The 25,995-nt window shown below is 46.8% G+C and overlaps 2 protein-coding genes across 4 annotated transcripts in view; both read right to left on the bottom strand.

Moving 5' to 3' along the window:
* Positions 1 to 23,536, bottom strand: part of LOC131266758 (chromatin complexes subunit BAP18) — a 51,501-nt gene extending 27,965 nt beyond the window's left edge. For all 3 annotated transcript variants that reach the window (XR_009178375.1, XM_058269382.1, XM_058269383.1), the window contains exon 1: positions 23,531 to 23,536. The gene's annotated coding sequence lies outside the window, so the exon portion shown is untranslated. The remainder of the gene's footprint in view (positions 1 to 23,530) is intronic.
* LOC131266757 (ras-related and estrogen-regulated growth inhibitor-like protein) lies at positions 595 to 12,301 on the bottom strand. Its single transcript, XM_058269381.1, has 4 exons — positions 12,226 to 12,301; positions 5,232 to 5,545; positions 1,321 to 1,489; positions 595 to 731 (listed from the first exon to the last, which is right to left on the bottom strand). Exons 1-4 carry the CDS (start codon positions 12,299 to 12,301, stop codon positions 595 to 597), a joined length of 696 nt encoding a protein of 231 aa, XP_058125364.1.
* Positions 23,537 to 25,995: the final 2,459 nt, after the last annotated feature.

Genomic DNA, 25,995 nt, shown 5'->3' with positions numbered 1-25,995 from the left:
GCACGCATCGGGAAGGTTTCCCACCTTTAGCTAAAACGATAAAGGCGCCTTCGTAACGATGATGTTAGCACGCACGTGTGACATAATTCGAGTAAACTTTGCGAAAGGGAGGGAGGGAGGGAGGGAGGGAGGGGTGGTGGGGGGGTGGTTGATCGTTACACGAGAGCGACGAGCTGGCCGACGTCGATGATTGATTAAACCAATGTACACATACATTACACACACAGACACACGTACACACCCACATACATTTATGTAACGGTGGGTGGGGGGAGGGGAAGATTACACTACACTACCTCGCTGAAATGGGCTGGAGCGAAGGAGGAGGTGAGGGGAGTGGGGGGCTGTCGTTGGTATCGTCGCCGAAAGGAGTATCGAATGCTACAATTATTTCTATCATCACAAATTTTGTTTGACCCCCCCCGAACTGTCCACCACCTTCGTTCCCTCTGGTCTGGTTTTTCCAGCCCCCACCTCCCATCGATTCCCTCTCTTGAGCTTATCCCGATGGTGCAGCCGAATCTCGCTGCCGTCCGCTGAATGCCTTCAATGGCGTCGCGCTTAGTTGCTGTCTTCGGCGGTGGTGGACGTCGGTCATAGGGAGGCAGTGGCGGTGAAGGCCTGGCGACGCTTCATCACCCGCGACTTGTGCAGCTCGCCCTTGTGGCAGGGGACGACCGTACCCTGGCTGACCGGGGGCTGCCGGGTGCCGTTGCTTCCGATCAGTGTTCCTGTCATGGGCGAAAGCAAACGCGAAAGGGGAAATAAATAAAACCTTCCAACGGTTTGTTTTTCTGCAAATCAAAATTAAATTTCCTCGAATTAAAATTCATACAGGGTAAGTGAACCAGTTTGTGGAAACTCATTGGAATACTTCGAGAGTAGGATAAGGAGTAAAAGGCACACGTGATTGAAGTCCTTTTTTCTGTTAACTGACTTATAATCTGCTTTTGCTTTATTGAATTTAATTCATTGGCATTCTACAGGATCCTGAAAATAACTTATTTTTATGTTTAAAAATAAAAGCTTCCTAAATGACGTGTGAAAAATCGCTTTTAATTCACACATATTTTTACTACTCGTACTTTTTAGTTTAAAAAATACTACGATTGTATTATTTTATGTTAATCATAGTTATTCTTTATCGACATTGGGTGTTTTGCAGAGATGAATTTGTTTCAGCGAGGAAAAATATAAATTTTTGTAAAAAAAAGTGTCAAACACTAGGACGCATTAAAAAAGAGTTCTGATAAAAAAACTAAACAAAAAAACGGACCAAAACAAAACAGATCATATTACAAATCATTCCACTCAACTTACCGAACATTTTGCTGACGGAAAACTTGCGCGGCTTAACCGGGCGGGCCCGCGATTCCACCAGCAGCCGCTCGAAGGCCTTGTAGAGGGCGGGCGTGTTGTCGGCGACGGAAACCTCGCAGAATCCGATCGCGTGCGATGCGGCCAGCGATGCTCCTTCCGTTTCCTGAACCTGAGCGGGCGAAACAGAGCAGAAGAGCAAAACGTGTTACTGGTTGAAAAATGTGCACCAAACCATGCGCGAGTGTATGAAGGTTAACAAATTGAATTCCGTACAAATCTGTCAGGCCGCCGCCGGCGTGACACCGGAAACTGGGTTAAGTGTTTTTCAGTGTTTGGAAATTATTTATCTCGTTCGGGTTCGGGTTTGGGTTTTTTTTTGCCATCACGGGATCATTTAACAAATATTTGCATATGTGTTTTGTATTTTTCTGAGCTAGGCGGGATGCCGGTTGATGATTCACCAGCGATGCAAAAAAAATAAAGCAAAACACGAGCACGAGTTTTCCAACCAGGATTCAAAACAAAACATTTGTCAACGAAGCCCCTCGTGCGATCAGTTGCGAACCGCCATCTTCCCGTGTCAGCTCAATTCATAATGCTGATCGCGGGGTCGGAAAAGATTGGAAAAACATCGTGTAACAAATTGGCACCCCCGGGCCCAAGGTGAACGAACCGTCGCCGAAATCTGACAGCTCATTCAGTGACATCTTAATCGCGCGTTGGATCCTTGCAAATTCGAAACAGAAAAAGAACGAGAGGATTCGCCCTCGGCCACTTATAGTTTTGGCGCCCACGACAAAACCCGGCCAATCTCTGGCATCGCCGCACCGAGGGGAAAAAAGTAGGTCAAACCAGATAGTGTGCTCTGGACAATGTTCGAGTCCGCGAGCTGTCGTGTTAGGATCGGGTTGTTTGCTTCTTTTCATGCTGCTTTGCAATGAACCATCATCCCATTCCGGCCCTCGTCGGAGTGGCGAACGGCGCCGACCGGGAGATGGCATCATAATTAATTTCGATTAGCCACTAACAAGCCGCCGGCAGCCGCGGGCTGTCTGGTCGTTAAAGGTCCCGGGACCAGCCGGATCAGACGTGCCAGGGGAAGGTCGTGCGTTCGGTTGGAGGACACTTGGCCGTGCGCCCTGTGCCAAATTACACGTGTTAATGAGAGGCACTCGGTTTGGGCGAACCCTAATTCCTCCCGCACCTTACCGTCCCGGGCCGAGGGCCGATTTGGTCGGGAAGTCGTGCCGTTGTTGTGCGGCAAGCGTGACTAATGAATGCGGATCAACGTCAACAGGTGCCTGAAGATGGGTTTGGAGGTCGACACTGAAATTAATCCTGCGCCAACCGAACCCCGGGGCCAAACGGTTTATAACTCCCCGTTTTGCTGTCTTTCAAACGGGATTGTTGATTTATCCATCAATCGATCGTGCATTGCCAGATGGCTCGATGCACCTCTCGTATGGATCTTTATTGAATAAATCTTTCACCAACCACGCTGAGATGTCGTGCCCGGTGCGGGACTTAGTGTAAACATTCATTGTCGTGCCAAAAAGATCGCTCCGTTTATGAAGGGAGAATAAATTCATATAAAATTGCACGAGTTGCTAAAGCACAAATTTCAATAATTCCTCCTTTGGATTGGTACTACATTAAACTTATTACCAAACAATTGATCACAACCTTCATTACAAGTTTATATTATATAATGATAGATTCAATTTCCATCCTTTTCAAATGTAGGCTTGAAATATTGACGAACGCCATCTAGCAGAATCACTTTGCGTCAGCCTTCACACATCGGACGTACATTAATCATCGTCATCGGCGGCATCAAGTCACACTTGCTGTGCATCGGAAAGATCGTTAAGACTCCCACCGCAAGATGCACATTACTTTCCCCACGCACAGCTGATGTAAACGAATCCTATCGGGGCATATTTCCACGTTGAGTCGGTTAGTTTATTTTTAGTACAAATAACTTTTCCTCACACGATTGAACGTCCCTTGAAAAGTCAGGAGAGCACCATTTTTAAACAAAGTAAGAATTCGCTCGCAAAAATATGAACCAATGAAAAATATGGTGTGGCAGATGTCCGGCAGCATAATTGAAGCGCTCACAGGATGGACTTATGATATAAAAAACGTAGCACATTTCACACCCGGGCTAAAGCACCCCGTGATCAGTTTGGTAGTGATCGTTAATTGATTTATTCGACGGACGAGCGAAAAATGCCGAACATATGATTTTCCTTGAGGCAATACACGATCACACCCCGATCACGTGCTACGTGGAATCGGAAGAAATCATTGGAATGACAATCCGAACCGTAAGCCGTTCGAACCGAACCGGGAGCCCCTGGTAACAATTTCGCACGCTGTGAAATGGAGACGCCTGGTGTTTGGTACGGAGGCGGGCCAGTTTGAGGGTGTGGGGATGAAAATATTTAAAATAAAACCACCACCATCAACACACCTGGAGGGAAACCCAGGGTATGCTCTGGTATGTTTATCCATCGAGCATGGAGAATGTTCTTCCGATCGATGCGCCGAGTGTGCTGTTATCGCTAATGGATTGAACGGATGGTAAGAAAAGCTAAACAAATATTACAAGAAAAAAAAAACTCCAGCGTGGATGGAGCATGATGCTCGGTTGTGAGAAGCGATGTTGGAAAATCATTTTAAGCTACACACCAACCAACACAGCGCCGACGACGACCGAAGGTACGGAGAATGTTCGTCGATCGGGAGAAAAATTTAAAGGAAAAGATCGTTCCCTAATTTAATACTCCTCCATTTCGACGGCGAGACGAACAATTTAATACATTTTTCCTTCGTTCTGGCCATTCTCAACCTTGCTAGCATTTTGCGAGTGCTATGGGAGACGAGCGAGCGTTCAACGTTCACGCCTCATGTTCCATTCAATTTCACGTCATGCTCTAATTAACGTACGCATCTACCTTATTTCATTCTTTTATGGTGCATGTTGGCCGCGGGTAAACCGATGGTTTGCTCAACTGCCGACCCACACACACACACACACAAAACCAAAAACAAAATGAAATATGTAACATCATCATCAAGTGAAACAGAAAAAAGGCCAGTGAAAGATGAGCTGCTCCACCGATGGTGTTGCTTTAAACTCGCTGCGAAAAAGCGTATGCGTTGGGAGACTTTTGCAGCGTTCCAAACCAGTTTGCCAAACCAGTACAGCACCGGTAAGGCCGTTGAAATGGAAAGTGGAAAACCCGGGCTGCCGCGGAAGGTCGCGGTTACGGACTTAATTATGAATTTTCTCCACAAAAACCATCCACCAGACCGTGCGACCCAGTTTTGCGTGCGCGCAACGTCTCATTTTGTGTGCGAGAAGCGCCTTTCGCGTTATGCTTCAAGCGAAACACTGAGGAATGTCAGAACGCCAGGATGGCATCGTTTTTCAGCAGTATAATCATCATCATCATCATTGGCGTCGGTGGCGTCGGTGGCGTAGGTGGCGGCAAGTGTGCTCCGACCGGCCGACCGAGTTCATGCAAACGGAAATGCCGGAGCATAGATTAGTTACCACTTGAAGTGGGGGGGGACCTTGAACGGGCGTGGGTTCTGCGTGAAACAGGCTATGCAAATATTTGTCCAGAATGTGCTTCCGAGTGGTGCGGGCTTAGGTACGCCTTGTCACCAACGCTCGGAAGCGCTTGACGATGGCATCAAGTTTCCATCGGGTTGTTCATCGAAGAAGTCGGGAGTCAATTTTCCTATCACCGCTGGGGAAATAGCGAGAGTGCAATTATCCAGGTAAGCTCATCGAACACGGGACGATTGCACTCCGGTGGGCAGTGAGCGAGGGAGTACCGGACCCTCGGCGGGGTTGATGAGTTTCCGATGTCGGAAGTCAAGTGGGTTCGTTGGCTTACCTCGCGCAGGTGGTCCAGGTCGGCCTTGTTGCCGACCAGGTAGGCCGAGGGGGCGTTCTGCAGCTGACGGAGCTCGGCCAGCGACCGCTGGGCGTACTCGTAGCTGCTCCGGTCGGTGATGCTGTAGACGATGAGGCACGCGTCGGCCCACTGGATCTGCTCGACCGGGAAACCGTTGTCGTTCTCCGCCGAGATGTCGACGATCTCCACGTCCAGCACGCCGCTGTCCAGCGTGACGGTCTGCTTGTACAACAGATCGGTGTTGGAGCTGTACTCGCCGATGAACCGCCGGGTCAGGTAGCGCACGGTGAGGGCTGCAAACGGACACAAGACAGAACAGAACTCGTTAAAAATAAGCCACACTGCAAACAAACGGTACCACGAAGACGGCTGACTTCCCAAGACCCGCACCAAACCACCAGTGGCGCGGACAACACACGTGCCACCATGTGCTGTGTCCACTTCCGCCCGACCGCTGACATGTGGCCGCCACGAGAAATGGCCCCCAGCGGGCGCAGCTGGGCGCGGCTCTATCTGCATCTGCACAGCTTTTCTTACGCCCCTTCGGCTGGCGCCAGGAAGTAAAAGGCAACTACATGTAGTTGCACTTGCTATATTACTAGCTCCAACCCTGACCCAAATCAAGCCAACGGCGTCACGCTAAAGTATCGTAGTTTTTATTTGCAATGCCATCTTTATATTCACTTGCCATTTTTATGACGTGCTACACAACATGTCTGGCAAAACATTTCCAAACGGTATGGCCTTTTCCAACCAGATGCAAGCAGGGATTTGGGTGCTTTGTTTGAATAAAAAATAGTAAAAAATTAAATTTTCATACAATACAAATTACACTGAAAACGATAATTACGAAAAAGACTGAACAGTCCGTCTACTAATCCGTTCCACGAAGAAGTACGTAAAATATCCATGAATCCAATCGTTAATGAGTTCAAGCTAATTGTACAGTTTTCATGTCTAGCATTTATACGGTAACAATTTCCGGATAATTCGTAATGGTCAAAGTTGTTGGAATTTTGTCAGTTCTTTGGTAAACGCTTCCAGTCACGTTATTTAACTAAATAAGATACAAAAGAACTATGTTACATTTTTCAAAATCGAACTAGAAAATATTCTTTCCTCTGCTTCTTTTCCCGTAGCAAATTTCAGGAAGAAATTTTACTCAACCTTGAGATCAATAATCGAGCAGAAAATAAACCAACCCCCGTCATCATCATCATACGAAAAACGAGAAAAATTCTCCACACCGATGATGATGGGATGTTTTGAACGTTCGCGTCGATATGTTCAAAATAATGAACCAACATTAGCCCCGAGGTCGTGCAGAATTAATTCGTATTAGCCAAACACATCCATTATTTACGCTTTGCTGCACGCATTTTTCTAAGCTTCCCCTTAACCCCAATATGTCGGTCGATATCTGTTTCCTTTTTTTTTTTTTTTAAATTTTCGGTAAAGTGACATCTACGTGATCATTACGCCATTCGGGCAGAAGTAGCTGCATGTGTGTCGGGTGTTGCAACACGTTACCGCAATGAAGTTTTCCACAAGATCAGTTTTCCCGCGTGCGTGCGCCGTTTCGCTCGTGCATGTGCACTTCCTCTCCAAAAACCCCGGGGAACTCTCCGACCGGGTTAGGTCCGGGGGCGAGGGAGTGTGTTGAAAATGTTTCCATTTTGTCGCTCGTAAACGACGCGGAAGAGTACGAGGCTGACCTCCGCACTAATGGCCTCTTGTGGAGGGACCACAGGAAAAAAGAGGGGGAGGCACAGGAAAACTGCCAGCGGTTCTGGCGTTTATGACCGACTGACTGATCGACCGGAAAGCAGAAGACTGATCTACCGGGAGGGTAGCTCAAAACCACCATTGCCCGTTATCTGGGTCAAAGACATCGTCAGTACGCGGGATGCCATCGGGAGTTTCGGTGCGCTTTTCTCTTTTTCACCCTGCCCCACCTAGTTCCAAAAAGAACCCCTCAAATGGGTCGCCCACCAGCCAGCGGTGTGATGAAAGTGGCCGCTCTACGTAAGTGTTTGAGATAATTGATACATTTGACAAACATCTGCAAACGCGACGGGTGACCTTGGCGGGCGGTTTGTGGGGGTTTTTGGCTTTCATGTTTCATGCGGCCGTTTTGTTTTTATTCGCCTTTCAACTTTCTTCTCCAAAACGATCCATTCCGTGAGGATGGAAAAGCGGTGTAAAGAAAAATGACCGTTTGCGAGAAGTATTTTTCTCTTTCTGCTGCCCGGAAAAATAAAGAGAACGTCAATTTGAAAACAAAAAACAAGCATCCGGTTGTCGGCGAAGCGCCCGATCGATTTTCCCTTCAGGACCGGTGTGCGAGTTTGACAAACACTGTCACCGAATTGAGCTGTCAATCAAGGTGGGCCCGGTTACATCCGCCCACTCAACGCCGGGAGTCGGCACCTAGACTATCTTTCGAGTCCATCGCGTGGCGGGGTGGAAAGATGCGGTGGGAAAACACTGCCGGCCAGCACGGAACGTCGCGAACTCGCGAGCTGAATAATTGAGGTCAACGGCCACACGCTGTCAACGCGGGAGGCTGGCCACCGGAGCTCACGTTCGACTGGCCGTTGTCAATGATAAATGATGCGTGTACATCGCACCATCGACGAGCAGTGTTTGGGGGTGGTCTTTTCCACCCAAAAAACCTGCCAGGACGTGTTAAATGTGAAGCCGGAGGCGGATGCAGAGGAGGGCTACTGGGTGGGCTGCTAATCGTTCGATAGAACCTTCCCGCATTTTCTTCAGCAAAGTTTGTCTGTCCAATTGCTCCACTAGCCGGAAGTTGCCCGTTTTTTGCGTCTTCTGTGAGTGTCACAATAATATATCTTCACACATCGATTGATTTCGTGGAGGTCCACTTTCTCGAAGAGTTTCGTAACCGTTTGCTGGTCGGGGAAAAGAGCAACTGAGTGGAACAAAAGGACCTCTTTCATGTTACCTTTTGTTTCTTTGTATGTAACACATGACCTGTTGAATGCGCGCTCGGAAGGACGTAACCCGGCAGGAAGTAACACTTTTGCTTCCTACATGCGATGCATGAGGTGAAAAATGTCCCCATTTCAGTAGAACCATCAAAAGAGCCGTAACAAAACCTCACAACCCTTCGTCTTCCGAGGGAGAAAGGAAACACTCGTTTCACATCCTTGAAACCGGTGTCTTTCACTCCAAAGCAGCTCCAAGGGTGGTGTCGAGGCCCGCTATTAATTCTCACCCACCCGAAGACAAACCCGGAAAGCACCCACCGTCCTGCGCTGAGTGATAGGATGGCGTGATCGAGCTTTGATCTGACCCGATGCACCACTTTACCAAACGACAGAGGACCCCCGGAACGTCCGAGTGCGCATCGGGTTACGCTTGATAAATCAATTTTCCAACAAAAGGGGGAGGAAAAACACTCGCACAATCCACTTCGGTTCCACCGGAAAAGCATTGGCAAGGGGTTGAAAACAATGATTGACCTCAAACGGAGCCGATGTAAGGGCGAACACTAATGCACTCGGCGGGAGGCAATTCTGCAACACGGGTGCAACATGCAGTCGCCGCGTGATCACACTAGTTTTCCATCGCGCAAAATGCGGAGGTAAATGTTTACTACTTCATCATCCACTCGAACTGTTTTGCATTAAACAGTGATAAAGGGGAGAAGGAATGAATGACGGCTGGGAGGAGGTGATGAGCGGTGTTTAACTTTGTTTAGGTAAAAGTAGAAAAATATCTAAAAGATCTCCCACCCGTATCATCCAAACGATCTCATCTAAATACTTTGCAATGGATAAGGGCAGAAATGTGGTTCGAAAGTTAAATTAACTGAAACAACTGTTTCGTTAAACATACGTTAAAATTGATAAAATAATTCAAAAAAGACCAATAACATCTCAAATGACTACTGATGCACTTATGATGGAAACATTGAAGAAAAACCGTGCACTTTTGACTTTTTGAAAATTAAACATATTTCATTATGACAAAAGGATTACAAAATTTTGTACTACATTACATCTTTACTTTCATTGGTAAACACTGATTTCAAAAGCAATAAAACTAATCCAATAAACAAATTTCTACGAAACAAAATAGATTTCTTTTTTCTATATTACATTACCTTTTTTGTACGGCAAGGAAAACAAAAACATTATTATTCGATAACGATCGAATTGTTTTCTACTTTTCTTGCGAGAAACTATCCAGTGTTAGAATTTAACGCATTCCATTCGGAACCGTGCGATTGGTTCTCGCTTCTTTCCACTGACGTGCAGCTTCATTTACGACGCTACTGTCGTCAGAGGTGGCTGACGAAAGACGTCTGAATCGTCTAGAATGGTTCAGCACGTTTGGCACCTTTGTGTTTTTTTCCCCCATTTTGAATTGTAGGCCCCTCGTGAATCTCTTTCTCACTCCGCATTGGAAAAGTGATGGGCTAAAAGTAGTTCTTTCGCTCCGCCTGAGGGAAAATGTTGCAACATCTTTCGCTTGCAAAGCGTTCAGTTGAGCCGATACAACAGCACCTCAAGGAGAGAGGGAGAGAGAGAGAGAGAGCGGTGCAATTGGAAGGCAAATTACCCCTTCAATATGACGACTCAGAATTGCAACGAGCGAGCACGGGATTCACCAGGGATGGGGCAGAAAATCCTCCATTCAGATAAAATGTGCATACACCTAACGTAAACAAACCGTTTCGCGCATTTTATTGCAACCGGCCCGGGTGCATTCAAACGTAAGGGATGGTAATAAAAGTACGTCGGTGTAGGGATGCGAGCAGTGCGGAAAAGTTTGACCCAACACACCTGCACACAACGGCCCAGAAGAGAGTCCCGGTGTGCGGCTGGAGAACCGGTTTTTAGCGGCACTTTTATTTGTTTTCCTTTGCCGCCGAGGGTGGATTTATAGGCAGTGCATTCGGGGACTTTTTCCTCTTCTTCCTACGGGAACCTAACACCTCTTAGAGAGTTCGATCGTGAATGGGGACTTTTCAATGGCCAACAACTCCGTTGGATGGTGCAATTTGGGTTGGCTCACCCGTTTTTGAGGTGATTATATATTTTCCTTTTACCACCACCCGGATCTTGGGGACAGCGCAGGGCGTCGACATCGGTGCGGCCTTGAGCGTTCCAATTCATCACGAAAGTCCAGGTGAAACCCCAAAACGAGTAAAAGGTTCTCCTGAGGAGGATTGAGAAAACGAGGTGGGTAATTTTAAAATAAAGCCTCAGCATGAGCTATATGCCTGGGTCGTTTTCTTCCCGGGGATGGGAATTTTCCACCGCGTTCAATAAAGATCGGATCGGAAGGGGATACAAATGGATAGCAAAACAAATCGATCACCATTTGGCACCGGTTTTGGCCACCGGCCGGGCCGGACTGATACCGGAAAGCAGCAGCTGAGCATCGTTGGCAGCGTTCCTGGCGTTGAGTGACAGTTTCATAATCGCCGTCAGGGGAAGGAAAAATTACGAAACACCATCAGCATAAACCCCTTTCGGTAAATTTTTGGCAAAGGAAAACAGCTTCACCGTCGGAGAGAGAAAAGAAAACACGAAACGGAGGTTTGGTTTTTGTTCGCTTTCCTCAGGCGGAACGACAACTTTTCCGCTGTCACTAGAATCCCCCCCCCCCCCCCCCCCCCCAGCAGTTTTCCCAGCCGTGGCTGACCGCGTGCCAACTCACTCTTGAACCCGGGCGGTTGGTAAAGTTTTGGGGATTTTCCCTCCTTTCAAGCAATGATTGAGCTGTGCTTTTGAAACACCAAAAACCTACTTGGAGCGTTGCGTTCTGTTTCTTTCCCTCGCCTCATTGCGGTGAGTCACTCAAGAAACGCAACTGAAACGAGAAACTAAAATATTGAAACACAAAACCGAACGGAAAGCCGCCGCCTTCGCCACCGCCGGATAGGATGGAAAGTGTTTTCTTAGCGCTCGGTACGAATAATCGCACCGCGTGCCAAACACCGACCGGCCGGGTTTCTCGTAGGCGGCTCTCGTTTTAGCGTGACACGTTCCCGTTCTGCAGTCGTTAACGTGTGCGTGTGTTTGTGGTTCGAGTTGTGCTGCTCGCGAAATTATCGGATGCACACGCTTCGCGTTCGTGGATGATTTGAAAACTCTGCACGAATCATTCACCGAAATCATCGATCATTTATTTTAAGCAATCCGAAAACCCCATCCCAACGGAAGAAAAATCGCAAATTTTACTATTCTTTCCTCCCATCGGGTGGGAATCGAATGGCAAAACTGTGGAACCAACGCTAAACCCCCGCTGGGAAGAAATGAAAACAAATCCACTCATAATTTTATGAGCTTCCCCCCACCGGCTCGCACCCACAGTCGCACGATTTTCACGGTCGCACGCAACAGATGGACGTGCCGAAGATGTGTTCAATTTTTCACGATCGCTCACAAGCGCAGTGTAAGATTGTTTAATAAATAGGAAAAACTAACAATCCTTGCCTCCGGACAGCAAGCGCTTCGGGGGTCCGCACCCTCACTGTCAAGGTTGAGTGGGCTCAGGGAAATTGGGAGGGAAAAGAAAAACTTGGGGGCGCAAAATGGAGGCAAAGTAGCACCATGTTGCACCCATACGGACCATGTTCCCCATCGCTGCCCGCAACCCGTATGTTGTTTTGTGTGTCCAAGGCTTCGAACTTGACCATTGTTTATTATCAAACAACGAACTGGAGCACTAATTGATCAAGCTGAAGATCTCACGCATGTGTCCGAGAGAGTTCGGGTTTTTGCTGCCCTGAAACCTTTGTATATTTTCATCCATTTTCCTCGTTTATTCGGCGAAGAAATCAGATCGATATTTGGTTTGCAATAACTTTTCGCCAACCTTACTACCCGAAGTTCGGTTTATGGGAAACGAGTTCTTTTGGATAATTAATCGTGAACACGTGGGAAAAGTTAGCATCGCCCTTTCCCCCTTCGTATTAGTTTTTTTTTTCACTTACCAGACTTTCCGACATCCACGTTCCCGAGGACAGCTATCCGCACACGTGGCACGTTCGTTTTCTCCTCCGTCTTCATCTTGTTCACGTTTCTACTGTACGGGTTGTGGCGTTCTGAAGCTGAAAGAGGTGGAAAAAAGTGAAGAACAATTCTTTTAACTACGGTCCACTTTAAGGGATGCATCGTGGGGGAAATGTCGTGGCACGACACGTGACGCTGGACATGTCTAGACATCTGGAGATTCAAGCAAGAGGGATGACCATTTTGAAATCAGATAATGAGTCGGAAGGATGGGGTTCTTGTTTTGTGGGTAGTTTTTCTTTTCCCACATTCTACGCAAGGCAAGAAACCAAAACTTTTCTCGTGCAGACAACCGTCCTTACGTCGCACGAGACCAAAAAGCAGAAACACTGAAGAGAGAAGAAATCGAAGTGTTTCATTATCTATCGCACGTGTTTATGTCCGTCTTGTCTTGTGTCAGTCTTGTCTTGTGTCCATCCTTATTAGCTGCGGGTTGTAAAATCTGCCCCGAAGACGAGTGGAAGAAAGTATTAATTAGCGTTTAATTGAATTTTATTTGCCGACGGTTTGCTTCCTTCCCAAGCACGTGTCGCTCTAAAGATCTTTATCATCACATCCTAGAAAAATTGCGTGTCATCCAACAATCTTTTTCACAATAAATTAGTGCTCCCAAATGAGTTGCCCTTTCCAGCTAATCAATTTTCATTCCAAAAATTATCAAAATTTCCTTCTGTTGGACTGATCTGGTTGGTTGGAAAAAGAAAAACAGCACTCAACCGAAAAATGGAGGCGCATGGTGGCTGGCTCTGGGACAAACGTTTTCCGACTAAGACATTTTTTTAGATCCTACGAACTGTCGGTTAAGAGTGGGCTAGTTTTCGGGCGGCAAAATGGGTGATGGAACGCCTCCAGTAAGCACGTGTACCCTATTATTTGCATTCGTTGGGTGAGGAAAACTCCCTCCCCCCACCCCTCCATCCCACCCACTGCGTGGCAAAACAGTTTCAAATAAAATCAACCTCCAGCGTGCGGTTAATGATGTATGAGATTTACAAGTCACGATTCTTGGCGAAGAGAATCGCCGGAAGAAATACATCGAAGACGTCACCGTTGTGGAATATGACGTCACATGGAGGGGGTTTCAAACCACCCTGTTTTTCGAAGGTTCATACACAGGAGGAACATCCTACGCTGGAATAGGAAGAGAATTTCCACCGATAATGTTGGACTACCTGCGTGGGTGTATTCTCCTTTTGAGAACCAATTTCCACTCCTACCCACGTTGAACGATGCTGGAAAGCCGTACACATCGAACATCTGCATGGGTGTTATTTTTTGTAAAACATTTTTAGACGAAACTAGTTTGGAAGCCTAACCTACGGAGGACATCTGTCACCTGAACATGAACTAAAAATTCGGAGAAAGTAACCAACCAACTATCGATGGTCACGTGCGGTTGTGTGTTGTTGAAAGCTTCTGGTATGTTCTTTAGAACACATCCGAAACGGAAACGTGTTTCCATTGAAATTCGCATATTGAATCCTTCTGCTAACCGCAGCCTACCGTTCCGGCTCTTATCAGCTCAAATCGGTGGCTTTTGAATAGAGATCCATCCAGCAGACTGACCGAACGTCAAATAAATCCGTCTGCTCGAATCGAACCCGTTTCTGGTATCTAGATTACGCCGTTATCGACACGTGTAGGCGCAGTATTATCGTTCATTGTCGATTAGTCCTTCAGAAGCGGTCGCTTCATTACGTCCACGACACGCCCGAAACTCATTCCCGACGCGTGATGAGAGAAAATCATGCGAACGAAGGAAACGTCCTTCATCACACACCGCATATGGTCCGGTTTCCGGAAGCGACAACAACCGGCGGAAACATCACCCACTGGCCACTTTCGGGTGCATTAAAATGTGACTCGTGACCGGGAGTGCTTTCCCGGGAAAACCAGACACGATCAAAGGCCACTCTGGATCGTTCCGTGCAGCAAAAATAGATCCGTTGGAATTCCGTTTGATGTTTGATGAAGAGGCAGGAACGGTTCGAAATAACAAGATGAGCAGTTTTTATTTAAATATACTTTGTTGTGTTGTCACGTTATTGTTTCCGTGAAAACATCCCCACTTAGATTCTTTCATCGCCTAGCGTTTGCATTTCCTTCATCGGGTTGTTGGACCGAGATTACATGGAAACGATTAAAGGAAACGATTTGTGTGTTTGTTTGTGCGCTGAGCAGGAGTTGAAAAACACTCGCCAGCGTCCGAATGCGAAATCAGCGATGCGACGCAATTCGAGAAGCTGATTTGTAAATTTTTAGCAACTTCTTACCGTAGGGAAAAAAAATTGTCACCAATCGCGGAAGACACGCGGCGACAAACACTCCCTCCGATTTTTCTACTTTTCACACTCGCTCACTCATCTTAAGACGGCTTCCCCCTGGCAAGATAAGCAAAACATAAACAGCGTGCCGGAGCGCATTTTCCGCTCGCCTTTCGGCTTCTTCGGGCGAGGGCGCCTCGAGCAGGTTTTTCGGCTTCGCCTCAAAATGAGGCCGCACACGAGGGAAAACCGCTCCACCGGTTCGGCACACGCTCTGGCCAACGCTTTGCGTCGAATTAGTTGTCTTTTTATTTGAATCAAATTTCTGCACGCTACATTGTTCGCGAAAAGGGAAATTCCTTTCCACTTTCCTTGGGGGCTGCGAAAGGCTGCCCGGCTGTGGGAAAGAAAACCAATGTACGAGAAAAAAAAAACTCAACTAAAAACAAACAAGGCGGGCCAGCTCGTCGATGACATTTCTCGTTCGGGATTATGAAGCTAAATTTAACCCAGGGAGACACAAAAATGCTTGCCCCATCCGCAGTTGGTGGTTTTTAAATAAAACAACCCGCTTGGGAGGAATGAAAAAATGTTGTGATTTTTTGGTTGGTTTCCCCCCAGGGAGGTGTGTTTGTGTACATGCGTGTGTGTGTGTGTGTGCGTTGTTGATGGGCTTGGGGGATCTTCCTAGCACGCATTTCAACCGACCGAGTCATCAAACCGTTTTCCCTGCAAATGTCGTTCGAAAGAAAATGGTCTTTTTATTGGCAAAAACTGCAGCACGAAAGTGGTCACACTCTGGCGAATTTCGCTTGAAAAATGCCGCCAAATTTTCCTCCCATCGCTCGGTCACTTTTTCAAAATAATAAAAAAAAATACACAAAGTACGGCAATCCAATTTGGCGATGAAAGGATGTCCATCCCGTTCCGATAAGGCCGTAAAACGATGGCCCATTACGAGCGGTGGTTTCGATGAATTCGAGATGAATCTTCTTTACAAGAGAAAGGGGGAGAGGGAGGGGAAGAAATCGAACCAGCTGTCAACGACCGCATCGTTAGTTTTTAGGACCCAATCAAATTTATCAAACATTTTCCTCCCTTATGCTTTCCGTCGCCGTGGCATCGAGCCAAAGATGGTTTGACTCACACAATTTCACGAATTTAGCAGCTGAACCCTTAGCCCCGTGTCTATCTTTTATCACTTTTCCGACAACGGCCTGCTTCTTGATCGAGTGTCCAGTTGGCGAACCGGAAAATCAGAAGCCGCATTGCACCCGGCAGGCAGTTAACCTAGTTTTCCCAATGAGTCGCCAACCCTGGTTGAATAATGATTTCGGGTGCCTTTTTATGGCGCCTTAGGCCGAATGTCTCCGTGATGTACAAGTTCTCGTATACAGAAAGCTACACACCGCTGCTGTGGAAAACAGTTCCGGCATTTTTTATTTTCTTTGGTTCATTTTGGACGCCTCGACGAGGACGAGTAAAGGTTGATGCTCCCTTGAGAAACTAGAGAGAAATAAAAATTAAAAGGATAACGGCACGATGGACAATATTTTGCAGCATTATTCAATCCATTTGATAAGTTTTTCTCTGTTTTATTCTAGTTTCAAATCATGACATGTAAGTGGCAAATAGCTTCTTCAATTGCATCATTCGGTAAACGCAAATTGATTCGTAAAAATGCCATAAAACTTCACTTACTCTCAAAGACAGTGAGATAAATTCGTTTCCACTATTTGTCTACGGCCGTTCAGGATGATTATTTTTAAAAGAGACGCAGCACCGATTTTTCCGATGCGCCATTCGGTCGGAAAATTGCGTCCCCAGTGGGAAAGTGGCTGCAACTTCAGGCAGCTGAAATGCACATGCCAACCGATGGATGGATGTTTTCTATTTGCTCGAAACTTTAAGCGGTAAACAATTCCCGGAGAATAATTTGTCCCTTTCGAAACGTGCACGTTGTAGGATTATTCACCTCTCGGTGGGGTGGTCAACAATGTAAGTACATGCAACCACCACCCACCAGGAAGCATGTGGCCAGAATGGTTATTAAATATTGCGGCAATGTGAACCCCGAAGTGTCCACTCGCGCGCGCGATAGAATGTTGGTGCGATTTGTCATCCGTCGGCTTTGTATTTCTTTTGCCCATCTTCCGGAGGGTGGTACCCGCAAACAGCTGTGGAAGGTTGGACGGCAGGGGCGAGGGTAAACACTCGGTGCAAGGGTGCACTGGGGAGCGTGAAAATTCCACCTCCCCTCCCCTTAATGGGACTCATTTGTCATCGAGTCAACGCGACGAAAAACGACGTGGCGCACTACGATTAAATTTCTCACCAACGCACACGCTCGCACACACACACACATACTAATAAAAACATCCCAACGCGGGTGCAATAGTTGGAATTTATGGATTATGAACTGGTTGTTTTGTTTCGCTGGCCAAGAGTCCGGCTGCTTTTTTACCTTCGCTCGCGCTTGATAGTAAATTTTAATCCATCACATCCATTTTCCCGTCAGCACCGGGTGACGGAGGTGCGGAGGGGGAAAAAGGTGTCAGATGCAAACGATTTGTACCATAAGTGTCATCTGGCGCCAGCCGGTTTTCTCGATCCTTCTCTCTTTCTCACTCTCTCTCGTTCGATCGGTCGATCGAGGGAAAATCTCATGTTTTCCACCTGCGATCGTGAGTGTGCATGCGGTGGAAAAGGGGGTGTCCGCTGGCAGGAGAGGGTGACGAAGACGACGACGAAAGAATTTCGTCACTTCAACTGGCGACACCCTGGCGACAAATGTACGCACACAGCTAAGACAGCGTCGCGATCGACTCGGTGTGAAGTGAAATGCGAGTCACACCGCAGAACGGTAAAGGAAAACTCGAGTAAAATTACACACATGCACCGTACGTGTACCATCTTTTTTTTTCGATGCAGGGAAGTCATCTGCTGATCGGAAAAAGATTCTGTTCAGTACTTATTTGGTTGTTTGATCACGTATGATAAATCTGGAAATGTCGTAGTAACAACATAGAAGGATGTTTATTTAAAGGAAACTCGAACATCGGCTTGAAAGAAGCATTTTCCCCATTTTCTTAGTACGTTGAAATCTCTAGTTTTATTCCATGTTGGCCTTGAGGCCTTGTAGATTTTTAGTTTTCTTGTTAGAATAATGATCTTCTCTTGTTTGGTGAAAAAGAAGAGTACCATCGTGGAATACAAAAATGTAAAATTAATTCACAGATAATTAATTTGTCAAATGTCACACTTTGTTTGAGGTTTAAAGCGCTAAAGTGCGACTGAATGTTCGAAGGACCCATTTTGTGAACGCATTTCCGACACTCGCTAGTGTCTCGTCTTGTAGCAACAGTTGTTTTGCTCCTACCTCACCTCAATTGCCCTCCTGGCCGAAGTAAAGATGGCATTTTCATGGCGTGATCCTTGTTTTCCACCCTTCAACGGTAGCTGCAGTCAGGTGTGGGTGGCACGATTTTCCAGCCAACCCAGTCATGTGTCTCGAGAGTGTGTCGAGCCACCGCACCACCACCCCGTCCCGGCTTGCCCTTCTAGCGTTCGGTGTGCCCCTTCTCCTAACGTCCTGTTGCCGCAAGACGTCGATAATAAACACAATAATAACCTAAAACCGCCTCAACCGAGCAAGATCTCAATCCTTCCCGACGGGGCCAGTGCAAGCACGAGGGGGTGTGGGTGAGTCATAAATAATTTATTAGTTCACCAACACCGCCATCAACTCCACCTGCCAGTGGATTCCTCCGGTGTGGGGCGGATGCAACCGCGGTAAACTACGCAGAAGTTTCCCCCCGAACAGCGCGTCTGTTGACTAATCGTGCTTCCAGGCCACCGCGTGCCTGCATCTTGCATAATTTCTCTTCCATGAAACCTTGCAGACTATGGTCAAACGTGTTGTTTTTCCTGTTCCATCGGTGCGCCCTTCGATCGACGATTACGACAGTAAATAGAGAGGCAATCGAAACGCGTAATGTTTTCACTTTCCCGGATCATCTCCAGTCCCACGGTCTTATCTGGTACTCTGTTTTCGGCTTGGTGTGTGTTATTTTGATTTACATTCTCCGTCCTCCCGGCATCTTGCAGTTGTTAGCATAATCGCTTTGCATAATCCATGGACACGCGATGTTATGCCAACCGACTACGGCACACAGACACGGTGTTTACAAACAAACCACTGATGTCCGAACATGCCCAATGGAAACCCAGCGGCGTAGAATTAGTCCATCAGCGCCCCGAAAGGACCCTTCTGTCACGCCAAGGCCAAGGAGGATGTCCAAGTTGTTCCAAGGACGTCCGAAAAAGGGGCTGGTGTTGTTCGGTGCCTCAGGTGCAAGTGGAAAACACCTTCGCAACGGCCGGCTTAGACACATAGCCAGGGCCGAAACATATGTTAGTGCAAAGCTGCCCCCAAGGTGATAAAGGATTCACTTCGTCAACCGACACCAAAACCCGCCCGATAAAAAGGTTTTATTGCTTTGGCCTAGTTTTCGCTGCGCGTTGAGTGCGTTGGGTCGTTGAGAAAGGGATGAGGGAGGGAGAGGAAAAACCTGCTCGGTAGGCGGGAACCGTCGAAACTATCGACGGCATCTCGGGTCAATCGTGCCGACATCTGTCGACTCGGGCCCCCGAAAGGGCCGATGTCGATGGAAAAATGGGAGCGAGATTTACGACCGGCACCGGGTTAGCTTAAGGTTGTCCGGGAGCTAAACGGAGCGCTTAGTTGGACATATTTTATGGTCCGACCCTGCCCCGTCTTGGCTGCGTTCTGTGGTTCGAGCGATCATTTTTGTGTTCTGCTGGTAATGGAATTTTAATAGAACCCTAACGCTGGAGGGATCGAATTAATGGAATGACATTTTGATGAAGGAAAACCTTCAGGAAATGTTCCTCTTTCCGCTCGATTGGATGATGTTGGTAAATCATATTAATTAATGCATCCAACAGAAACAGTTTCTTAAAGATGTTTTATTTATAAAAATACCCAAGCGTATCATGCAAATTATGTAACCGGAAGGGAACTTTAGTAAACTTAATAGACAAAACACTGGCAGCTTTATGAATCCCAAACAAAAACAACAAACAAAGCAATCTACGGACCATAGATTTTCCCCATTTTACTAATCTTGCCTCGATTGCCTCGCGTGTGCTATTCGTTTGCGGGCACGTGTGTCTTTCCTACGTGTTATGGTAACGTGAGTGGGATGCGGTGGGTTTTTCCATCGGCATAAGAGGACACCGAAATCCAAGCGCTGTTCGTATGGCTATGATCATAATCAAACTGACAAGCTGTCAGCCGTGTGGGTATGAGCATAATCATGTCAAGAACTGGAATCCCACATGAAAAAATGCATCCGTGACGTTCGAGAAACTTAGCTCAATAATGGTTCGTTTCCTTTGGAGGGTAAAGCAACGTGACGATTATTTTGTTTTGGACTTTTTGTTTACGATCTCTAGGAAAAGCAACAATGGTTGTTTGATTTATGTTAAACAGGTGCTTTAAGATATTTTCCAGCATCGCTTCTGCTCTATCAAGGTTCTCGGAAAGCATCGATTTTCCACGAAGTTATAAGCAGCATGAAATAATCAGCAGCGAAATGTAAACATTATGGTGAAAGATAGAAAGAAGCCCAACCTTGACGTAGTTCGCTGCGGAGCATGCCCTTTTTTGCAATGGAAATGTGTGGAAAAGGAAACACCTTGTCCGTAAATGATTGTCGATTACTTCGCAAAGCAAGAAAAGACTTTAAAAAACACCCCAACAACCTTCTTGCCATCCCAAATCGATCGGTTTCTTGGTCCATAATTGAGGAAATAAACAAACACATCTGCACATCCACCATCGACCAACTGATATTTGGCATTATTTTACGGTGTTTACCTACCCCATCGGACTCCGCATAAATGAATGAAAATTCGCCCTCTCCGTTGAATGCGGGAAAGCAGACGCAATTGCAAGGGTAGCCGGTAGAGTTTTCCTTGGGATCATGCGACCCGTTTCCGTTGAAAGCAACCCAAGCGCACCGTCGGCCTTCGCGGGGCAATCGTTTTCCATCGGTAACGGATGAATTTTCACGCAAACGAAACGGCACAATCAAATTAACCCACGCTACATCGTCGCTCCGATTCGGATGCGGATCTGAGACCATTTGGGTTTGTTATCTTGTCGTCAGAAAACGCCATTGCACGGACCATTGAGGCCTTCTCCTCTTTGGGGTTTCCCATCAACTCCCACGACTGTGGAATGCGATGCGATCTTCCCGAGAACGACTCTATTTATACCTTCCGAGTGGAATTTCTGAACCTCCCCCCGTCGTGGTGAAAATGGGCAGCATAAAAGTGCAGCCGTATCGGGAGAAGATGTATGCTTTTTATGTTCATTGTCATCATCATCATCATCATCGTCATCGTCAGCAACAGCAGTAGCATCAATGTGACCATTTTCCATCATCGTTCGTCATGCGTTCTCTCCCCACGGACGGATGGACGGAGAAGTCGCAGCGATCGTTCCGTCCGATGGCGTTTTATTCGATTCGAAAATAGCATCCAACAGCATTCGAGTTCTCACGAGTCGCGGCGTGCGTGTCCCGATACGCATGCTGCCGTGTGGAATGTACGAAAGGCGATCCCCGTTTCCCTCCTTGCAGCACCTTTCGACTCCGTTTCGAACCGTTTGGGAATGCAGTTGAGAAGGGAAAAACGACATCCCAATGGCTGCGTCCTCGGCGCACGATACGACGAATACCGGTGCCGTTGGATGCGTTCAAGGAAACGTTCGCATAAAGAGTCACTAGAAACACGAGCTTCCTAAATTGAATTCCATTCGCAAGAATCGAACAAAACAAACCTTTCCGCATGATCCAAGATATTCGAAAGTCTCAAAAAGGAGCTCTAGGTAATCGGTCCGTTCTTACGCGATCATAAATAATCCATTTTCCTTGTTTTATGGAGTTCTGAATTTGGGGCAGATGATTCAAAATATAAATGTTAAATGAAATAAATTGAATTCCACCATCCGGAAGGATTACTACATCACCTAAGACAGCATTTCTTTATAACATGCTTCTCTTTAACCACCCTGATTTAATTATGCATATTTTATGTTATTCCTTTGAGGATAGTTTGGATAAACGACCAAATAAAATAATTAAATTACAATTATTTTGGTAAGTAGAAAAGAAGTATGCAAAGCAAGCAAGCCAAACATGTAAACCTAATCTTACTCCTTCTAGTACTTTCCACAGTCAACACGGTGTGAACTTCATGTGCTCCAGGCTTGATACAGTTGTCGAACAAGATATCGTGTAAGGAAAATTCCCGTACAATCCTCTAAAGAATTTCAGTCTCTTTACTTTTCCTTCGTTCGCCATTCCACCGAGCTGCCAAACAGAGAAACCTCTCATGTTCGAACCACCGCCAGGTAGGGTTGTCAACCTTCAGGAATTAATTTAGGACTCGCTTGTCGCCAACACCACTCGGTTTGTTGTGACATTTGTCTTGCGCTTCAGGTCTTCTTATCCAACCATGTGTTGTACGTCTTCGAAAATTCCGATTGGAAAATGTTTCTCGAACGTTGGACGAGGAATGTCTTCGTTAGAAAGTGTTGGTAGGAGCGGGAATGTTGGTGTTACTGCAGGGTTAATTCCAGGCCATATTCCAATAAAATTCATGCTTGTATTGATTCGTTTAAGTAACACAAGCGTGAAGGTAACGGGTTGGCTTTAAATTTCGAGCCCGAGACTGCATCGAACGGTAATGAAAATATAATTCATCAATAATAAGCCTTCCCACGGAATTTGATTGATTGGCAATGCGATGGCGTTTCAGTTAATTCCCGACGGACGCTGTTGGCAGGAAATGACTTTAACCTGAAACTCCGGTTCCGATGGCTTCCAAGCGGAAAAGCGGGTTCACGTCTTCCACCGCATTCCACGGCACGGTCGGCTCAGATGGTTCGCGGATCTCTGGTTCGAGTTAATCAAATACCGCGGCAGATGCTCAACTCGATTCTGGGTCGAGACGATAAATTCCCCGCCGATAATGAGCCCCAAACTGCGTTGATCCGCAGACCTACCCGGACCGACCGTGGCCATAGCTGAAGCAGAACGGTGCGCGCTGGTGGATTACTCAATCACGGGAGTCCGCCGTCCGCCAGAAGCTCAATAAAAAACTATCTTCTTGATAGAGCGCTCGGAAAAACGGGTCACATTTCACTCTCCCCTCCCCCTCGTGCGGGTGGGGCGCGTGAAGTGCTCGTGTGTTTACAAACATTCCGCGAGCCAGCCAACCGGGGGAGGGGGCAGGGGCCACCACGGTCAATATGTCGAACGGAAAGTTTTCTTCGATGGAGACGCCTGGTCGGTTGTTGCAACGCGACGCGAGGAGTTGCACGACGGCATCCCGGCGGCGCGCTCGGAGTGGAATGTGGATTTTCGCAATTATTATTTATCTAACGGTGGTCACCGTTAACGTGCGCGTGCCCTTCTACCCACTTGCCGTCCTCCATTTGACTTGGGTGAGGCCAACAAACAACTCTCTTTCAACGCAAGCTGTGGTGCTATACGCTTTCGGCGAAACCGAAGAAAATCCTTACGTTTGTAAGTTATTCAAGTGGACCCAACGGGGTGGCGTTTAGATTTTGTGCGCTCAGGTTCGCTCTTTTGGGAGGGTGGTTTCTTAATCACTTCAAACGCGTTGAGTAACCGATACAAAGAAGCAAAATTTCTCCAAACAGAGAACCACATTCATCGTCACAAAATAACGCTCCGATTGCAAGAGCTCGATCTAGTTGGAAAATTCGACCCACTACGTAGTTTATCTCTTAACGGTCGTCCTTCATCGCTCGGATCGGAAAACCACTCGCAGGAAGCCACTTCAAATACTCGCTAACGTGTGGTGAAACCTCCGGAGGTTGATTTATAGACTTTCCCACCGGGTGCACGTCAACGCCAATGGCCACTGTCACCGGTGACATCAATTAGGCAGGTGAATGGGGGCGCCTGGTTGTTGGTGGGTGTTTGCAATGCTTCTACATGCCCGCCTTCGCGATGGAATGTTATCTGCCGGCAACGATAAACCGTTTACCATATTACACATGCTCCCACGGTTTGGGATGGTCGAGTGCGAAGCAGCATTAGAAGCTGAAGAAGAGTATTCCTCTGAAGCTGGCCTTGACATTTGGAACAAACAGAACGCTCTGGAATGAATTTCCACACTGCAGTAGAGTGGGAAAAGTTGTTTTTTCTTGTTTTTCACGAGAAAGCTTGAAGTGATCCCCCACAACAGTGCAACTGTCCCATTCATTACATGTCGGAAGTCGGAAAAGTTTCAACTGATCCTCCGCGTAGGATAATTTCTACGAAAAGTAGCTTACAAAGTTCCAACTATTTTATATATTTATTGCACATTTCAGAAAATCCCTTTCTCGGTAAATGGAAATATTTTCTCATTCAACTTTTCCCCATTCAGCAACAGTAGGGATCATGTAATTTCCACGAGAACAAAACACATCTCGAATTAATCATAAACCCTTCCCCCACCACATGCCGCCAGGATCGATCGAACTCCCGAGATCATCTTTCACCCGTGCATCATGCACTTTATTGGGTGCACTTATTTTGGGATTCCATTCTCACAGTTCAAAAACCACATTTACCCACTCCCGATGTTCCCATTCCATTCCCATGTTACAGGATGATGAACGATTAGGCAGCCCAATTACGTTCGCACGAGGTTGTGTTTCATAAATCTTACGCAAACCCACCGCCGTTCCTATTTCCATCCATTTCCCTTCCGCCGATGTTACGAACGGGTGCCAAGTATTTTTTTCCCAATTTCCCTTACATTACATTATCCTCCGCTCGATACGCAGGTGTTTTGGGCACGATTCATGAGGAGTTTTCATTCATAATTATAAGTGACATTGCTGACGCTCTCATTTGCATGAGGTTAAAAGTAGGTAAAATTCCTCTTCACCGGTTTCGGTAGAAAATGTTTGCTGCAGACAAACTGTCGACTCGCTCCTTTCGGAAGTGCGTGGGACAACCGCAATGCTTGACTTTCATTTCCTACCGAAACGATTGTCCTTTAGCTATGTAAATTTCCAGTGTTGTTGCCCGTTGTCCTACGCAAAACGTGAAACAGCGAGTACGGATTAAATCTTAGTTTCCCAGCATCAACAAAAAGAAAAATTACCCAGGGCGCTTCGGTATCGGCGTGGGTTGGAAAATTCCTATACACTACTACGTAACCCAAGCACCAGTAAAAGCCACATGTTGGGTTGATTTTTTACCTACCAGTTGCTTCTGCCGGCTCGACCTTGTGGTGATGCGACCTTTGCTTTTATTCGTGTGGTCACCTACAGTACTCCTACGTGTTTACTGCCGGTTGGAACTCAAAAGTCAGCCGGTTGTGGTTGTTGACTTCTGGCTGCTTTGCTGCGGATAATTCTAGACCGGGTTTCTTCCAATGTGTATTTAAACTGGCACTTTTTAGTCCGTTATTGTAATAACCGAAACACAGCTTACTGCGATCGCTTGTTTTTCCTTTCGACCAGCAAATTGTTCACTGAATGTCCATATAAAAGTTTTGCTTCATTCACTCCTCACACATCACAGACACTTTAGACACTTTTTCTCGTTTAATGCTTTTTCACTGCCGTAAAGCTTCTGTTTTACTTTTCATCATTTTTCTCCCCATCTAGCAAGCGTCGAACACGCTCAATCACTGTATGGAGTCTGGTTTCCGATTGCGGTTTATCTGAACGACTGCTACGATTAACTCCGTTCAACTAAACAATGCCACACCAACACCGTGATACCGGGATTCTCACTCCGCCCGAGACCGGCTACAACTACTTGTTGCGCAGGGCACACAAAACGCGCTCCGTCCTTCTACTGTCGGTATCTTATCTGCCGACGAAGTAACGTCTTGAACGGAACAGCAAAACAGAGCTCACTGCTGCGCGGTTATGCGGAAGAAAGAAAGCCACATAAGAAGACGAGCTGAGGTGACGTCCAGGGGGCGGGCTACAGCAGACACTAACGTTTTACGTGGATAGCGAGCGCGAACTGTACTACTCCTATGAGTACACACGGGTTTGATGAGCTGTGCACGGGGAAAACTTCGCAGAATGACTGAGACGGTTCCACTGGGAGAAGCCATATTTATAGAAATCTGACCCGCGGCGTGCTGCGAGAGAGCAAAGGAGAGCCGTTGCTAGAGGAAAATCAGGAAAATTCAAGCGCGTACTGCTCTGAATGTCTCCTTGCCCGAGTGGATGTCAGCAACAGATGTTTTGCGGCTACTAAACAAAGAGAGTAAGTGAGATTTTTAAAGTTAAATTTCGAGAGAAAGGGGGAGAGTTTGAAACGAGAGATGAACGAGATATTATAGCATGTGCTATAA

Source organism: Anopheles coustani, chromosome 2 (genome assembly GCF_943734705.1).
Source record: "Anopheles coustani chromosome 2, idAnoCousDA_361_x.2, whole genome shotgun sequence".
Taxonomy (NCBI): domain Eukaryota; kingdom Metazoa; phylum Arthropoda; class Insecta; order Diptera; family Culicidae; genus Anopheles; species Anopheles coustani.
Note: the sequence above shows the minus strand (reverse complement) of the source record. Positions and strands in the feature narration are given on the sequence as shown.